The sequence below is a fragment of the Dendrobium catenatum genome, unplaced genomic scaffold, assembly GCF_001605985.2.
Source record: "Dendrobium catenatum unplaced genomic scaffold, ASM160598v2 fragScaff_scaffold_669, whole genome shotgun sequence".
Lineage (NCBI taxonomy): Eukaryota > Viridiplantae > Streptophyta > Magnoliopsida > Asparagales > Orchidaceae > Dendrobium > Dendrobium catenatum.
In genome coordinates, this window is record NW_021319131.1 from 70,251 (window position 1) to 88,718 (window position 18,468).

At 36.0% G+C, this 18,468-nt stretch overlaps 1 protein-coding gene across 2 annotated transcripts in view; it reads right to left on the bottom strand.

The window, feature by feature from the left end:
• Positions 1 to 17,130, bottom strand: part of LOC110098492 (KH domain-containing protein At5g56140-like) — a 34,896-nt gene extending 17,766 nt beyond the window's left edge. The window contains exons 1-2 of one of the 2 annotated variants that reach the window (XM_020825342.2): positions 16,920 to 17,130; positions 16,555 to 16,640 (exon numbers count right to left, since the gene is read on the bottom strand). In XM_020825342.2, the coding sequence (XP_020681001.1) occupies positions 16,555 to 16,640; positions 16,920 to 17,026 (193 nt within the window). In that variant the 5' untranslated portion in view covers positions 17,027 to 17,130. The remainder of the gene's footprint in view (positions 1 to 16,554; positions 16,641 to 16,919) is intronic. The other variant, XM_020825343.2, reaches the window with a different exon arrangement.
• Positions 17,131 to 18,468: the final 1,338 nt, after the last annotated feature.

Below are 18,468 nucleotides of genomic sequence, written 5' to 3' on the forward strand. Positions count from 1 at the left end.
ACATGTTTGAGTTAGTTGTGGGCTAGAATATTCATGACGGTAAAGTCCTAAAATCTTTCCTTTTAGCATTACAAGAGTATTCAACTCACAAACAGAGATAAAAGAAACACTATAATTTTTTACATGAAAAACTCTTAAGGGAAAAACCACAGTGTCACGCCCAGTTGACATGAATCCACTAGTGTTTGAATAGATTACAAATGATTGACTCGTCCTTGAAGGTGAGGATGATCAAGTTACAATGGTTAACTGTCTGGTTGAAATTTAGCGACAAACTAGGATCGGAAGGAAATCCGACAATGGCCTGTGACCAAGCGTAAATTCGGCGTCAATTGGCGACCGACGAAAGTCTGGCAACAGTTAGTGGTTAGGTGGAAGTCCGACGACAGCTGGTGGTCAGGCGAAAGTCTGTTGACAATCAATGGCCAGGCAATAGTCCCACATCGATTGGTGGTCGGGCGGTGGTCGAGGAGTTTGGGGAAAGAGAAGTGTGACTTATCTTTCTTTCCTCTCTTCCTTGTTTGGTCCACTTAATGAAGAATGAGGAGTATATTTAAAATTTTTTGGGCATGGCATGACCAGTAAATAGGGAAAAGATCAAGGGCATGTTAGGAGTGTTATGTATTGACGGTTGATGAATGTGGACCGTTTATCGAGTATTTGTGTGGCTTAATGAGATCACAATTCAAGGATCTTAGGCTCGTTGCATTTGTCTGAACGAGTCGCTAGATTCAAATATAAGCATGTCATGTTTAAAAATCATTTGTTCGTCCAATTTCTAGTTTGAACCTTCGAAATGTGTTTCAGGTCTTCAATTTGGACCGATTTCGGCTAGGACTGGGTCGAATTTGGTGTTGTTGGGTTTTGTCTTTTCAAGATGTTCAATTTGACTATAAGTTTGCTGAAATCAAAGTTCATATGGTCCCAAATTTAATTTTGGAAGTTTTTAACTCAATTTTGCTTTGAGATTCAAGCCAAATCATGATTAATTTCTCATGATATATTAGTTGCCCGTATTTTCAGACTTCGAAGCTTCAGAAGTCCAAAAATATGAGTTACAGTTTCTGAGAAATTCCTAACGTGGTTCAAGATTTTAGAATGACCCGATCGTGTTTGTAAAGCTCCCAATTGGCTCTAAAAATATCAAAATTAAGTCTGGTATATATATATACTATATAAAAGTGGCTTAGGATTCCACTCATAACAAATCTTGATTGTTCATTTATAAATTTTAAATTAATCTATACCGTTCATATATGACTCTTCAAATTCTGTCATTTATCACTTCCTATAAAACATTTATTTATTCATTTATTTACAACCATTATTTTAAAATAAATATAATTTGCTGGCCACAAATAATTACTTAATAACCGACAACTGTACGTTTTCATTGCCAGCGGTTAAAAAAAAAATTAAGCACTCTTATTATCCATTTTCACTGCCGAGCATTTCTAATTTACAAAGCGTTTCATTGATTTGATATACCTTCCGTATTCCAAAATGGCACTTTAATTATATTATAAAATGACACTTCATATTCTCTTCGTCTTATACAAATTTCCCCTTCAAATGCAAACCAGTCCCCAATTCGTCCCAGTCTCGCTTGTGAAGCTGAGCTCACTATCAACCTCACTCTTCACTAGAGCTCCTCAATATATCGTGCAAACCCAGCTTCCTGAATCGCTCAAGCTTGTAGATCAGAGAGTCTTCAAGCTTCAGACCATGTTAGGTGCAAAATAAAATCCTTTTTTCCTATACTATTTTGCTAGGCTTAGATCTGATTAACCATTTACTTTGATTTCATGATCCTTTGTAATTTTTTTTTAAATGAAAGCAAAATCGCAAGTTGAAACATATATCTTTAGTGAGTGGAAGCCAAATTAGCGGAAGCAAAAGTATTAATTTACAATCCTTCTATTTAATATGACAAAAAAATATTTGCGAAACCAACAAACAATGTATAGTTGCATCAATATTACTGGGAGGAGCAATTAAATCCAAAATTCTAATTATGTTAAAAAAAATCTCAAAGAAATGCGCAAAATCATCAAATACCATCTTTCATACCTTATTTTATCATAATATCAAGTTATCTTCTCGTTGGTCTCATCTTTTTTCAAGTACATGCATGATCATATTATTAAATATCTTTCTTCAAATTCTGTAGGATATCTATTACTTTTAGAAAGATGGATAAGACTAAGAGACCGCATAACTTCAAGCTTGATTCGGATTTACAAAATATAAAGTCAAGGAAGCGATTTTTCTCGATCTACATAAAGATATATAAGACTAAGCGACCACATAACTTCTAAAGATTTATGTCAAAGAAGCGATGAGCCGGCTCGAGCTCGTTAACAGTGACACGAGCTCGAGTTCGAGCTCGACTGTCGAGCTCGACTCGAGCTCGAGCTCGAGTACGAGCTCGCTATCTATCTAACGAGCCGAGCTCGATAAGGGCCAAAACTCGACTCGACTCGACTCGTTTACACCCCTATCTCGATCTGCATAAAGATATATAAGACTAAGCGACCACATAACTTCTAAAGATTTATGTCAAAGAAGCGATTCTTCTTGATTTGCATACAAAGATCAAAGACCAGACTCCAAAATTGGATTGGAGAAACAAATGGTCAGAGATTTTATAGATAATAAAGAAGTTAGCTATGACAAGATCAATCATCCCTAGACATTTGAGGGACTTGAAGAGAAATTCCTTGAAAACATTATGAAATTGACCAAAGAACAACAAGAAGATGATGACAAGTAAAATACTCCGCATAGAGATGTAAATTTGATCACTTTTTTTTTTGCAACGGAAAATTCATCCTGCATTTGAATTTTATTTTTATGATTGTCTTATTACGTTGTTGGAGAGACAGAAGCTTCGTTTGAGACGACTTTTTTATTGCCTTTTAAAATAGTGTTTTTGTTAACAAGTTAAATTTTTTGTGCTAAAATTGTGTTTTAAGAAGCAATAAAAAAATTGTCCCAAACGAAACATAAGTACGATTAATACTCAATATCACGAGAAACTGGTAACGGTTCGAGCTCAAAAAGCTAGCCTTAGAGATGAGTTTCTTCGCAAGGAATTACAGCTTCTCCATAAGCAATACCTAAACTTTCATCGCTTAGTTGTTCATTTTTTCTTAATTGGCTAATTTGATAGACATTTTTAGAAACTCATCAATATTTTGATCAATATACTTGTAATTATTTATATGATATTTATATTTGTCAAACTCTTCTTTTACATAAGGCCTCATCGCACCAACTGTTATATATCTTCTAAGTGCTGAAGCAAATTTTGGGAATACAACTTTTCCTATTCAAGTAATAAAGCAGCTGCTAAGGTTGTTGTAAACCTCTTGGCTTTAATGTAGTAGGTTGGTTTTTTCTTTACTAAAGCGCAGTGCAAAGCTTATGATTTGCTCGAAGAAGGCAGGAAATGGAAATTATCTCTATTTAGAGGACTTGGAAATATCATCCATGCTTGATCAAATCAGCTTCCTTTCCCATTTTCTATTTAGTGCGGCCACTGTTGTTTTGTAGGTAAGAATCAATCTCTTCATATATATAAATGTTCAGAATAATAGGAGAAAAGAAATCTATGAAAAATGATAATAATGATATATTGTTAAAGGTGAACATTTTGTTCATATATGTCTATTTTTATATGTAAATGTTCAAGTGGAAGGATCAGCATTTGGAAGGAGGGCAGAGTGCATACGGACAATTTATCTATGCTATTTTAATTGATATATTACACCAATCAAGCATTTTTTTATATATGATTTAGCATGTATATATTTTAGTAAGAAATTATTTTTCTTATATTCATTTCTTTCACCTTGAACTTTTTATTCCTTGAAGTACTTTCATTTTATTGAGATATTGTTGTGTACTTTTCAAAAGATCAACAAATTTGATCAACATCCTTCCCATTTATTCTATTTATTTTTGCTATCAATTTGATAACTGATCTCCAAGGAAAGATTTTGCTCCATATATATCATTCTTATTCTCTGAGGACCAATGTGTCCCATGTTGATTATCTATTTATGGATGCATTGAGTGATCAACTGAATTGTACACTGAATTGTACACTTCTGAGAACAATTCTATTATTTTAATCATTTCTCAAAAGCCTGATTCTATGTATATGTATTAAATGCTTACATCCAATGAGCTTCTATACATAATCATTACTCTTTCTCAATATATTCATTCATTGTTGCTTTCCTCATAAGTTTATACACTTGTAGATAATGCTCTATGTCCAACTTTTTTTTTAATCACTAATGTAATATTCTATTGGATATGATACTGATGTCAAAAATATCAATGGATTAGGACACTATGCATTAGACATTAACAGACTTTTTTTACTTTTCATCTAACACACCTATAATGAGTATATATGGAAAAATAATATGAATTTATATGCCTATAAATCATATGTAAATATACAAATATTACATGTAATATTCATAAAGTATTTAGTATCATCATATAACATCATAAATTATTTTTAAAATTTATAATATCATTTTCTTAGTTTTTAAAATTTTATAAACATGCACCATGTACATGTGCATTTATACTAGTATAATATATAATTTTTTTTATTTTATTTTTAATTACTATTTTTTTATTTTTGAAAATCAACAATAAAAAAATTTGAAAATTCTAAAAATTTTCGAACAATTTTGAAAATTTCTAGAAGCCCTTTCTCCCCTCCCCCCATTTGCTCCTACAAATATCCCCCAGGGTAGGCAGGAAAGTTCATCTCTTCTTCTTCTCCTCTCTTACTCTAACTTTCTTACAATTGAGGCATCTCCTATCAGGTACAAGTGTCCCTCTCTATGTAGAAGGTAGAGACTTTAGCCTCCTTTCTTTTTCCCCTATATTTCTTCTCACTTTAGAGGCTTTCCATTGCTTTTGATAGGCGGCATCCCCTATTAAAATTCTATGTCATTTCTTTAATGCAAAAGTCCAAATAGGTGACCACACTTCCCTCAAAAATCCTTGGCTAAAAGAGATCAACATCCTACTGCCCAGAATGACAGTGTGAAGAAATCCCACAAGATGATCAAAACTGACGATGTAGTTTCCACAGTTACCGGTGATTCTTTGATCATCTTTAGAAAAGTTTCACTTCTCTAATGATCTTGTGATGAAGGTGCATGAAAAGTCCGATCGAGCTTATTCTCTTTCTCCAATATATTTGACTGTTTATGAGTTCAGTTTATGAGTTGGGCTTCGATTTCCACCACCTCCGGAGTTGAATGATATATCAGTCACATGTGGAATAAGTTTATCCCAATTCTAATACATATCTATGTTGATTGCAGTGGGATCGATTGTCTTTTTTAGAGATTGTGGAGCAGTGTTGACTCCAAAGCGCTTTTCTCAGATGGGTCGTTTCACTTGTGATGCACAGGGTCGTATTACTTTCATATCCAAAGGGCTAGACATTCGCACCAGAGATATGCCAAAGAGTTAGGCTAGTGAATTTTTCTTCATGCAAAACAACTTGCATCTTTTGGATAAATAGGAGAAACTGAAGGATTTACCTATTCCCTTTCATATTTGAGTAAAAGATATCTTGAAAATGCTTAAGATTCCAAATGTTGACACTCTTCATTATGCGGTACGCTATCTAGGCAAGTATGTAGAGGAAGAATATTTGTTCAAAGCTCGATTATTATCTACTCAAGCAGGAAGGTCTCATGCAATTATGTTGAAGAAGTCATCCAAAGTTCAGAAAGTATCTACCCATACTTCAAAAGTTCCTCCTAAATGATTAGTACATGATGCTGATTCACAGACTTCGTCTAAGATGAAGGTGGAGAAGATTTTAGCAGGTGCTGACAAAGGTCACAATTGTTCTCCATCCAAATAAGATGTTTCGGAAAATGTTTTGAAACATCAGTGCATTGGACATCGACAAGGCACGATCGGGTAAGTATTCACTTCTTCTTGTTCTCTTTTTTTACATTTATAAGGATGTCCCTTAAAAATATCATTTTATCGTTTCAGTTGTTGCGGCACATGGATCTTGAAATTAAGTTAACTCAAACCTTGAAAAATTGGAATGATGAATTTGTGAAGGTCAGATATCTTCAAGGCGAGTATAAGAGAAAATATGATAGCAAGATCAAGGGGATGAAGACAAAGGAAGAATAAATAGCATAATGCAGAGCTGAATTGGCTACTATGACGACTTCTAATTCTTTGTAGAATCAGCGGATAGATCAACTCCATATTGATTTGGTGGATGCGCAAGCGATGATCAACTAGCATTTGAAGTATGACAGATCTCTGGAGAGAAGATAATAGCTCTCAAAGATAAAAACAAGAGATTTCAAAGTCTCATAACTGAGAAAGAAACTACTCTATCAAAGGCCCAATCTAGATCACGCTCTCCAAAGCCATAAAAGATTTTAAGAAGTCTATAACATTCAAAAGCATAATTCATGATCACGTTTAGGAGGTTTACAATCATATATATGCTATAGAAGTGAAGGCTCTAAAGCAGGAGTGTATTGAAGAAGGCTTTATTCAAGGTTTTTTGAAAGGTGTTTGTCTGGTACAACACAAAACCAAAGTGAAAGATAAAGGGTTAACACCTAGTCAGGCTTTTGATGATCCCCCTTCAAATTGAGACAATGATGATGATATTGAAAGCAAACTTCAAAAAGTCTTTTCCAGTGACGATGAGATTGTTGAGATTATGTAGTGTTTCTTTATTATTGGTTGTATCACTTTATTTTTCTTAGTGATTGTTGTATGTATCAGAAGTTGATGTTCTTATATAATGTATGTGATCTTTTATATATAAATTTGTTTTATGAATTTTCTTTTTAGTTGAATGGTGAAAAAATATTTTAGTGAACTCACTCAACCTGAGAGAATGTGATAGACATCCACTTCTGATATTTGACCTATCTGAGTTTGTTAGTCAAAGCATTGCTTGACGACATTAACCTATATGAAATAGATCGAATCGAATCCTCCTATGATTGATCATCCAGTGATTGAGACGCAATAAAAATTACATATTTCTTAAATCAAGGACTTTAAGATTTGGTTGACATCCTTTTAGGATGTTTGACCTATATAAGATTAATAGTCAAAGCATTATTTAATGAGTTTTAACCTATGTGAAAGAGGTCGAATCGAATCCCCTAGATTGATCATCCAGTGATTGAGACGCAATAAAGATTATATATTTCTGTAATCAAAGAATTTAAAATTTTATTAACATCCTCCTAAGATGTTTGACATATCCAAGGTTGTTAGTCAAGCCATTATTTGATGACTTTTAACCTTATGTTGAAAACGACGGATCGAATCCCCCTAGATTGATCATAAAGTGATTGATCATACAACGATTGAGACGCAATAAAAATTGTATATTTCTCGATTCAAGAACTTTAAGATTTGATTGACATCCTCCTAGGATGTTTAACTTATCTGAGGTTACTAATCAAAGTAATACTTGATGACATTAGCCTATGTGGAAGAAGTCGGATCGAATCCCACTGGGATTGATCAACCAATGATTGAGACATAATAAAAATTACATATTTCTCAAATCAATGATTTAAAGTTTGGAGTTCACAGCTTAAATGAAATTGTCGTTATGATCTTACTTGGAGAAGAAGACAATACAAATGAACAAACAAAGTTTCATAGTAATATGTAAAATAATACTACAATTCCCTGATGCAACTTAGGAATATAGAGAATACATAGTAGTCAATTCATAAAACATAGAGACTACGTAACAAATAGTTTTAATAAAAGTTACTGATAACATTGCGAACACTAGTTGTTGTTGTATCGAGGTGGAGCTCCTGGATTCTTTTAAACCTTATAGCTCACTTGATATTTAGTCCAAGATTCGACATCTAACGATCCTTGGCAGGAGAAGCTAGTTGGGAAACATCTTCAACGTAGATTTCGATACTGAGTAATAGATAGGCGTGGTTAAGCTAGCTTAAGATAGCAGGATTGCATTATTTACTGATCTCTGTGTACTATACTGATCCTTACTGGGGTATAAAACTTTAGTTTAAGGTGAGGGATGGAGGCGACAATTTCAAAGATCGACTAGAGAAGCCTTCGAAAGATATCAAGTATGACTCGGATGCTAATCGTTTCTTCTACTCGTACGGGTCGATTATCAAATCCATATAAGTCCTGCGACAGACTAAAGTTTTTCTCTTGCGAGACCCAAGTTGAGAAAAGTAGTATAGAACAAGACGTCCATAGAGCTCCCATTGTCCACTAAAATCCTTTTGACATTGTAACACATGTCACTTATCCCCGCATTAATCACGAGTAGATCTTGATGAGGTGTCTTTACTCTCTTCAAATCAGAGTCATCAAAAGTAATGGAGCGATCAATATGAGACTACTTTGGCGTTGGTTCTTTATCTACTGCAAATAAGATTTTGTTAGATAATAATGACCCTCGACGATGATTTTAATCTCACCAATCATTTGACGGTTGTTCTTCGGTTGTCTTTGTTGTTGTTGATTATCCCCCCCCCCCCCACAAAAAAAAAAAACTGGATCAACCTCATTTCGAGTATGTGGGTTTTGAATGAATTGTTGGAGATATCATTTTCGAATTAATCTCTCAATTTAATCTTTGAGAAGTCTACATGCTTTAGCAGTGTGTCCACAGCTATGGTGGAAGTGACAATAGTGCTCCTGATTTTCGGTGTTTGGCTTTAAAAGATCCGTCCACTTTACATTCTCTTGATCTCGGATGGCCATCAAGAAAAACTCCTTTTAGCAAATCGAGATCCACCCTTAGGATTTATTGAGTTTCAATAGAAAATCTCTGAAAGTATTTTTTGTATGACTCATTTTCATTCTGACGAATCCTTAAGAGGTGGGAATAATCCTTAAGAATTCTTCGATTGGCAATAAATTTTTTGACAAAAATTTGGCCAACTTGACAAACTTGGGAATGGTTCCGACTAGGAGCGAATAGAGAACCATGCTTGAGCTTGCTCTTTGAGGGTAGTGGAAGAAACTTTGTAGAGGATAGCATCTGAGGCTTGTTGGGTATGCATGATGGTTCTATATTGATTGATGTGCTCATAAGAATCAGACGTCCAGTGGTAAGAATCAATGCTCGATAATTTGAAGCATGTCGTAATGGATTATTGAATGATGACTATAGTTAGGGGAGATAACTCCTAAAAGACCCACTGATGAAGGGGTAGCAGTCCACCTCTTATAGGGAATTCTTCTCAGACTAATTGACGTAGTTTATGATGTAAGGAGTTGCGCGGGAGTTTAGCAACGTGAGGTTGGGCCAAGTCCTCTAGGACGTCCAGAGAAATACAGGCTAGCTGACTGGACGATAAAGATGGGTGGAGTTAGCTATATCAATAAGGTTGATGTGTTGTTGTGAACTAGGGCGACCCCTTGACTGAGAGAGAGGAATCTCTGCATGAATATGTTCATCCACCACCAGTGGTCAAATTTGAGGGAGAATAATCTTATCTTGTTGTGCTAGCATTGATTGTCGAGTCTCTCGTAGAAGTTGAAGGGAAATCATTATAAGATTCCTCCATTTTTTGTATGCGATCTTTCAGGGATGGTCTTGATGTCACTTCCCCAGCAAAGTTTAGCCTACTTAAGTAATGAGAGACAGACGTCGGGTGTATCTAGTTCATAGACTGATTCACGGATCGATGTGTGTTGGAGCGGGATACTCCAAGGTTAAGATTACTATGATTGTTGACACTACGATTGTTGACTATTGGAGGAGAAATGCTTAGGATAGTGGGATTGATTTCCCACAAATGGCGCCAAACAATTTCAGGCTAGAATATTTGCGACGGTAAAGTAAGAAAATCTTTCGTCTTAGCATTGTATGAGTATCTAGTTCACAAATAGAGAGAATTGAAACATCAAAAAATTTTATATGAAAAATTCTAAAGGGAAAAACCATATGGCCAAACCTAATTGTATGAATCCACTAGTGTTTGAATAGATTACAAATAGTCAAACGTCGGGTTACAATAGTCAAACATCGGGTTGAAATCTAGCGACGAACAGTGGTCATACGGAAGTTTGATGAAGGTCGATGGCTGAGCGTAAATTCGACATTTGTTGGTGATCAGGCGAAAGTCTGACAATAGCTATGTTATAGTCCATGACCCCTAGCATAAAATTTTGATGATGACAAATAATGTCGATTGATTTATCTCATTATTCATTGAATATTTTGAATGTTGCTCTTGTCTGTGAGTATTAACATTTCAGGGAGATCACATATTGCTCAAAACAACAAAAGACTGGAGATTAGGTAGAATAGGATGTAAAGGCTGTAACTTTTTTTTATGTAAACAAGAAACATTAATAGATAACCAAACATACATTTCATTTGAAGTTAGAAACTAAACATATGATATGAAAACAAGAAGGCATACTAACTAAAATAGACAAACTTCTCCCCCTTTTGACATCACCAAAAATAGGAGTACAAAAAAAAATGTAGAAAAACATAATACAGTGACATAGTCAATAAGGAGGATCTTGATCAAGTGGTGGTGGAAGTGGCTGAAAGAAATGGTAGATGGACGCAAACTGTTGATCAATTGAAGAAAATCTTTCCCCAGACCATGGCATGTCCTCCTCGTGCTGTTGGTGTTGTTCTTGGATATGAAAGTCAAGTCGGGTTTGGAGTTGGTCAAGTCATTCGATTATATCGTCGTAAGGATAAGCAGGTGTAGGTCCTGATTGTGGTGCAGATCTTCTTAGTGGAGCAGGTACTCCTGATGGAGCAGCCTCCCCTTCATCAAAATCCGGCTCATCACGTGCTTGGCGCCAATGAAACAAGATACGAAAGGAGGCATCCTTATAGAAAATAGGGATATTATCGAGTTCACCAGGATAGATTAATTGGTATTTGTGGTGAAAAATATATCATATGAGGTGGTTGAGGGTTAAATTGAGTTTTCTACGTGTGCTAGGAAGGCGAGCTAGGATCATGTTCTGGATATAATCAAGAATTAAGTTTGTTTCATCAAATCTATTATTTTACATGATGAGGTAAGTGACAACAGGCAGGATTGGGGTCATGCGTATCCTATCTCCAACTTTGGGTAAGATTGATGTTATAAGAACATGTTGGATAATGCGGGCATTTTGAGTTAAGGATAGGACAAGTGGTTGGTGTTGGTTCAAACCAACATTCCTAAGAACTAGATTGACGACACTACAGTCAAATTCGTTGTTATGAAAGAGTGGACTCGAGGTCCTTCAGTAGAAAACTCGATGTATAGAGGTTGGTCTGCATTGGTGATTTCTACATTTTGACGGCATACAAAAGAGGTGATGGTTGAGCTTTCTACATTTATCCTTAAATTGGTCAGGAACTCAGAAAGGAGCTAAGAATTAAAAGGAAATGCCAGGGTGAGAAGGAATTGCAAGGTAATGGAAGCAAAAATGCTAATTATCTCAAAGTTTAAGGCTGCTTGATTTAGCATACGAGAAGGGGTTACTTTGCATGCCTTGAACTTATGGTACACTTCCTCATCCTTAGCGGACAAAAAGCAATCGTCATGGCAACGAGAGGAAGAGGAGCTTCCCAAGGCGAGTCGGCCTCTTACTTGTTCTTACTCAATGGCAAGCTCAAGCAAACAAGGCAAACTCGTCCTGGGAAGCTCCTCTCTCTCGTTGCCACGACGATCTCTTTTTGTCCGACAAGGATGAGAAAGCGTACCATAAGTTCAAGGAATGCAAGGTAACTCCTTCTCGTATGCTAAATCAAGCAGCCTTAAACATTGAGGTGATAAGCCTTTTTGTTTCCACTACCTTACAATTCCATCTCACCTTGAAATTTCCTTTCAATTCTGAGCTCCTTTTTGAGTTCATGGCCAATCTAAGGATAAATATAGAAAGCTTGACCATCACCTCTTTTTTTTACCGTCAAAATGTAGAAATCACCAAAGTAGACATCGCTCAATACATCGGGCTTTCTACTGAAGGACCTCAAGCCCACTCTTTTATAACAAACAAATTTGACTGGAGTGCCATCAATCTAGTTCTTAGAAATGTTGGTTTGAACCAACACCAACCACTTATCCAGTCCTTAACTCAAAATGCCCGCATTATCCAACATATTCTTAGGACATCAATCATACCCAAAACTAGAGATAGGATACGCATAACCTTAATCATGTATGTTGTCACAAACCTAATCATGTCAAATACTAGATTTGATGAAGCAGATTTAATTATTAACTATATCTAGAACATGACCCTAGTTCGTCTTCCTAGCACCCATAAAAACTCAATTTAACCCTCGGTCATCTCATAGGATATATTCTTCACTACAAATACAAGTTAATCTATCCTGGTGAACCCGATAATATCCCTATTTTCTATACGGATGCCTCCTTCTGTATCCTGGTTCATCGGGGCCAAGCACGTGATGAGCCGGATTTTGATGAAGAAGGAGAGGCTGCTTCACCAGAAGAACCTGCTCCACTAGGAGAACCTGCTCTACCAAGAAGACATGCACCACAACGAGTATCCTCACGACGATATAATTGAACGACTCAATGAACTCCAAACCCGACTTGACTCTAATATCCAAGAACAACACCAACAGCACGAGGAGGACATGCGGTGGTTTTGAAAAAAAAAATTCTTCAATTGATCAACAGTTCACGTCCATCCACCACTACTTTCAGCCACATACACCACCACCTGATCAAGATCCTCCTTATTGACTATGTCACTGTCATATGTTTTTTTTTTGTTCTCCTCTTTTTGATAATGTCAAAAAGGGAAGAAGCTTGTCTACTTTAGTTAGTATGCCTTCTTATTTGCATATCATGTTTATCATGTGTTTAGTTTCTAACTTCAAATGAAATGCATGTTTGGTTATCTATTCATGTTTTTATGTTTATTTTAAAAAAAAATGAAAATTATCATCCTAACTTGCTTATCGACAATATTATTGGATATCATCAAAAAGAAGGAGATTATTGCAGTCCATGACCCCTAGCCTGAGATTTTGATGGTGACAAATAATATCGATTGAATTATTTCATTATTCATTGAATATTTTGAATGTTGCTCTTGTCTGTAAGTACTAACATTTCAGGGAGATCACATATTGCTTAAGACAACAGAAGATTAAAGACTGTGTAGAATAGAATGTGAAGTATGTAACTTTGTATTTTTTTTCCTTCTCTTGAGTATGGCCACAAAATGTGCAAGCAAACTGAGCAACCGCGCACACACAAAGGGAGGGAGTTTTTTTTTGGAAAAATTATTATTTTTTCTGTAGATCGTACTATACGATTTTAAATTGTAATGTACGATATATTGAGGCACAAACGGCTATATTCTGTAAACTAATCGTACTGTACGATAGTCATCGTACAATATGATTTGTTTTCAATCCGAAACCGTAACAGCCAGATTCATTTAAGCAAGTTTTTAAATAGTTAAATTTTGAACTGATCATACTGTAAGATCATATCGTATTGTACGATTATTTCAATACTTGCTCAAATTAACCCCCGTGATTAGTCAATTAAAATCAAGGTTTAATTAATGATTAATAATCGTACTGTACGACCAAGTTTGTACTATACAATAAACCGAGACTGTTTTTTGTCGTCCCATAGATCGTACAGGACAATACCTTAATTTTTGAACTAATTGTACTGGAGGATGTATATATCGTATAGGACGATCTGAAAATTTTAACAAATCGCACTGTACGATACGATTTGGGTCGTACCAGGCGATAAACATAGACGAATTTCTCTCATCTAGCATTCATCCTGTGCGAACAGAAGAAATTTACCACATCGTAATGGACGATATTTGTATCGTACTGTACGATATAGTTCAGAATTGTTGTCTGCTTCTACTCCATACTAGAACGAAAGCTATTTTGAACTGATCGTATTGTACGAACATAAATGACTAAATTGAAAATTTAGGGTTTCTTAAAGCCTGATATTTAAGTATTGTGTTGTCTCTTTTTCAGAGAGAGGGGAACGGGACAAGGAAGGGAGAACTATTTAGAGGAGCTACTTGATAAGATTTTTGGGTTTGTGAGAGGAATGAGAAGGTGAGTTTGTGAGGGAGGAGTGTGAGGGGATCACATGGTTGCTCCAAGCCTGCTGCATGCTTGCTCCTCCTGTGGCCGGAGAAAATCTTGTGAGAGCTCACTAAGGGGGAGAGCCTTCAAGGTTTGTGTCCTCAAAAGTACTCTGCCTTCTCCAGGAGGGAGAAAAATGAAAAGGTCTGCTGCCGTCACCAGGAGGGTGACATAGCGTTTGGTACTCCGCCACACCGGAGAAGGTGAAAGTGAGCTTGTGTAAGGGCTTCTCCGTCTTGTTGTGCGGGCAAAAAGAGAATTACTTTTGAGTAGTGAAATTCTCGGAGTGGAGGGCTCAGGGGGGTGGACGTAGGTCAAGTGACAAAACCATTATAAATATCCTGGTGTGCTTTTTCCATTTACTGGTTTTTATTTTCTTTTTGCATCCTATAATTACTATAACTTCTTGGTGAGAATATTGCTGTAGAACCTTGCTGTGTGATTTAGAATTTTATCACCGCTATTACAATCGTGTTTAATCACTAGCTTCCTCTTCGAATTAGTTAAAGTATTTTTTTGAAAACTACAAAAAAATTAGAACTCCTATTTAGGTTTTATTTTTTATTTCAAAAACTATCAATTCACCCCCACCCCCCTCTTGGCGCATCTCGTGCTTTCAAGCTGGTGGTCAATGGAAGTTCGATGACAGCTGGTGGTCGGGCAGAAGTCTGGCGACAGCCATGGTCAGGTGGACAACCGATATCGACTTCCTTGATCGTAGACTTTTTATCGAGTATCTGAGTGTCTTAAAGATATCAGAATTTAGCGATCTTAAGCTCGTTGGCTTAATCTCAACAAGCCACTCAATTTGACTATAACATGTCATGTTTGAAAATCGCTTGATTGTCCAATTTATGGTTTGAATATTCCAAATGTGCTCTGGGTCTTCAATTTGGATCCATTTGGGCTCGAACTATGTCAAATTTGGTGTCGTTGGGTTCTTCTTTTCGAAATGTTCAGTTTGACTATAAATTTGCTGAAATCAAAGTTCAAATGGTCTCGTAATTAATTTGAAAGTTTCCAACTCATTTTGCCTTGAGATTCGTGCCCAGTCATGATTAATTTTTAATGATATATCAGAGTTAGATATCTTCCATCTAAACAAAATGTGCAAAAGCTCCTGAAATTAGATTTGTAGCTGGCATTGTACCCTCCATATTTGTTCCAACTAACCCCATGCTTGCTTTTTTGTGACTGGCCCTATGCCCCACTTTCAATTAACAAAATATTTGGGATGGAATTCTAACTTTTAAAAACAAATAGAACAGCAATACCATAAAACAAACTTCTACTCTCTCTAAGAATGAATGGAGATCCAACAAAATATGCATTATAAATAGGCTCATTGATGCAGCACCAGGCTTCCAAATTCGTGAAACATCATCTTTTGATATGCAGCATGACAAGACACATATTTTAAGTTTCTGTCTTTATCTTCTAGACCATATGCATTAGATTTTATGCAAATTTTATGCATTTGGGCTTTCATATGGACATCATATATTTACCTAGTTCCAGGTATCTTTTCTCATTTCTGTTATTATTAGGGTCCTTCCTGAAAAATATACTTGAGGCAAGTTCCTATTATATAAGGGCCTAATTTTCTATTTTAAGCATAACAATGAAATGAGATATTAGATTCCCCTTGTTCAAGTAGGCAACCACCCCTTGATTCCTCACTTTCCCCCTTTGTGTGAGTGTATTTAAGGAAGCTTATTTAAGTCTTTTTTGAAGGATAGTTATCCTCAAAATTCTTAAGATACTTTCCCTATCTCTCTTTTTCTTTGTGTTTAAACATCATTTTCAAGCTTTCATTTTCATGCACCATCATTCCAACCGCCAACCTTCATTTTTTATTTCCCTGCATCCCTACATAAATATATGGATGAAAGCAATTATCCAGATCATTCTATAGTTTACCGTCAACTTGAGTTTCAAAATGTTAAGCATTATAGAAACTGTCTGCCCGATAAGTTCAAAAAAAAAAACTACCACAATTACCATCACCCAGGAAAAAGAGCGAGATAAGGTTAACATAAGTTAGCTCAGTTGGTCTCACACAATAAAACAGATAGAAGACACAGAAAAGATCACCCACCAAAAAAAAAACAGAAACGTTGAAACCGCAAAAATATGAAACAACTAGATCACAGAAGGGTGGTACTCCTGAGCCTCGAGCTTAGAAGTTCGCCTAAACCCGTGGTCAACCAAGGCTACAATACAAATGTGGGTCGAACAAGAAAGCAAAGCAATCCGACTAAATTTTTTTAGTACAATCTTGGTCGGTTATTCCTGCAGACTTAGGGAGCTCTGAGAGGCATTAATCATCAAATAATATGCATATATAAAAATCAGCAGTAAGCATAACAGATGCGTTATTGGATTCAAAATTTCACCCTGGTTTAGTAAACGGTAGCAGTGCGGAAGCACTGGCATAAAAGGACCTAGTTTGTTGCGCTCTGCCAACAATTCCGACAGATACCTGCAAATGTTTTGCCCGCTTACATCAATGAAATTTGCATAAAAATCGAAATAAATCTGAGCAAAAAGCAAGTATCAACAATCAACATCAACAACAGTAAACCATCGTTCAAAGCCACGATCCAAGATCTTTGCACAAAATTAAGATGATATATTAAGTACAAAGTCCACATACTAAAAATCCCGAGAAATACGCCAGATCCAAACAAGTGCGCCGATCCAAAAAAGGAAAAATCAAATAAAACAACAAAGGCGTTATGGAACACGGATGAAAGCATACTTCTCCTGCTCGACGATGGCGGTTGCGGTGCGGAGACCGGAGATATGAGGCGAGTGAGGCGCGGTGGATGGCGACGGGGAGAAGGCCATGTATCTGCCGACAGACATGGCTGTCCGGAACAGCAGGTAGAGGCCAGTCGCCGGCGAGATCTGGAAGCCCTAGCGAACCGCGTTTCCTGTATGGTAGCAGGTTCAGAGAGAGCGAGAAAGACAAATGCGAAGCACTCCATTTATACAGGGGAGGAGATGAGGAAGGCGAGACACAGTGACAGAGTATCGACAGTTCACTGTCTTTGTACGCAAGTGGTAAAAAATCAATAGGCTTCTCCGTCCGAGAATCTAACCCCCCTTGCTGATCAACCATAGCCTGTCGGGCCGGGTGCTTTTTGATAAGTTAAAAAACAAAAGAAGCATCAGCAATAACAACATCAAGCATTATCTTATTATGGGAGTCAGCTACATGAAATCTTTTTTGTCATTCTGTTAGGTTAAAAGTCAAATTCTTATTTAAATCTAAAAAAGAAAAATCATTTTTAATATTTTCTAACTAAGTCGTTTTAGGTCTACTTTACCTTTCTTAACATAAGTCAAATTTAATGCCTCAACTTTCCTAACTGGGTCAGGCCTCTATTTAATGTGACCAAACCATCTAAATCGTCCCTCTCTAATCTTATCTTCCACTAGAGCTACACCAACCTTTTCACGTATATGCTCATTTCGTATCCCATCTCTAAGGGTCAAGCCACTCATTCACCTAAGCAACCTCATCTCTGCAACATTTAACTTAGTATTATGCTTCTCTTTTAATGGCTAATATTCGACACCATAAAGCATTGCAGGTCTCACCACCATCTTATAGAATTTTCCCTTAAATTAGATAGGGACTTTTCTATTGCACGGTAAGCCCGATGCATTCCTCCACTTCAACCATCCAACTTGAAAAGATTTGTTCTCTTAAATATATTAGCTTTATGATTTTATATGATCAAATTATTAGAAGTTTTTGTTTAAGATTCAACAGGTAACTTACATTTGATTGACTTCTTAAATTTAATTTGAAATTAAATTAAAATACTGGATTATATATTTTTAGTAATTTAAAGAATCATATGTTAAAATAAATTTAGAACCATGTAGGCAACTGAAATAGTTTGATCTCCCAAGTACTTAAGAATCAATTTTTAAGGGTTATTAGGTTAGATTTTCCTTGCAAACATTACAAACCACAACCACTATAATTTCTCAAGTCTTTTACTCATGTAAGCTTTCCCATTACAAGAGTTGGATCCAATATGTCTGTGGGTGACACTTGACTTTTCTAGTAAACTTACCTAGTGAGCTATTGAAAAAAAAAAACTGTGTGAGACTAGAGCGTAGAAAGAGACATGGAGGAGGAGAGAATCTATAAAAGCTCAAGAAAACTACGAGTCTCAAACCAATATGGGATCTACTAGAATCAATCAAAAATATGAAACAGCTCCTCATCACCTCTTATTCATAGAGTTTCGAGGGCTATCAAAATGGTTACACAAAAAGAGAAAAAAAATAAC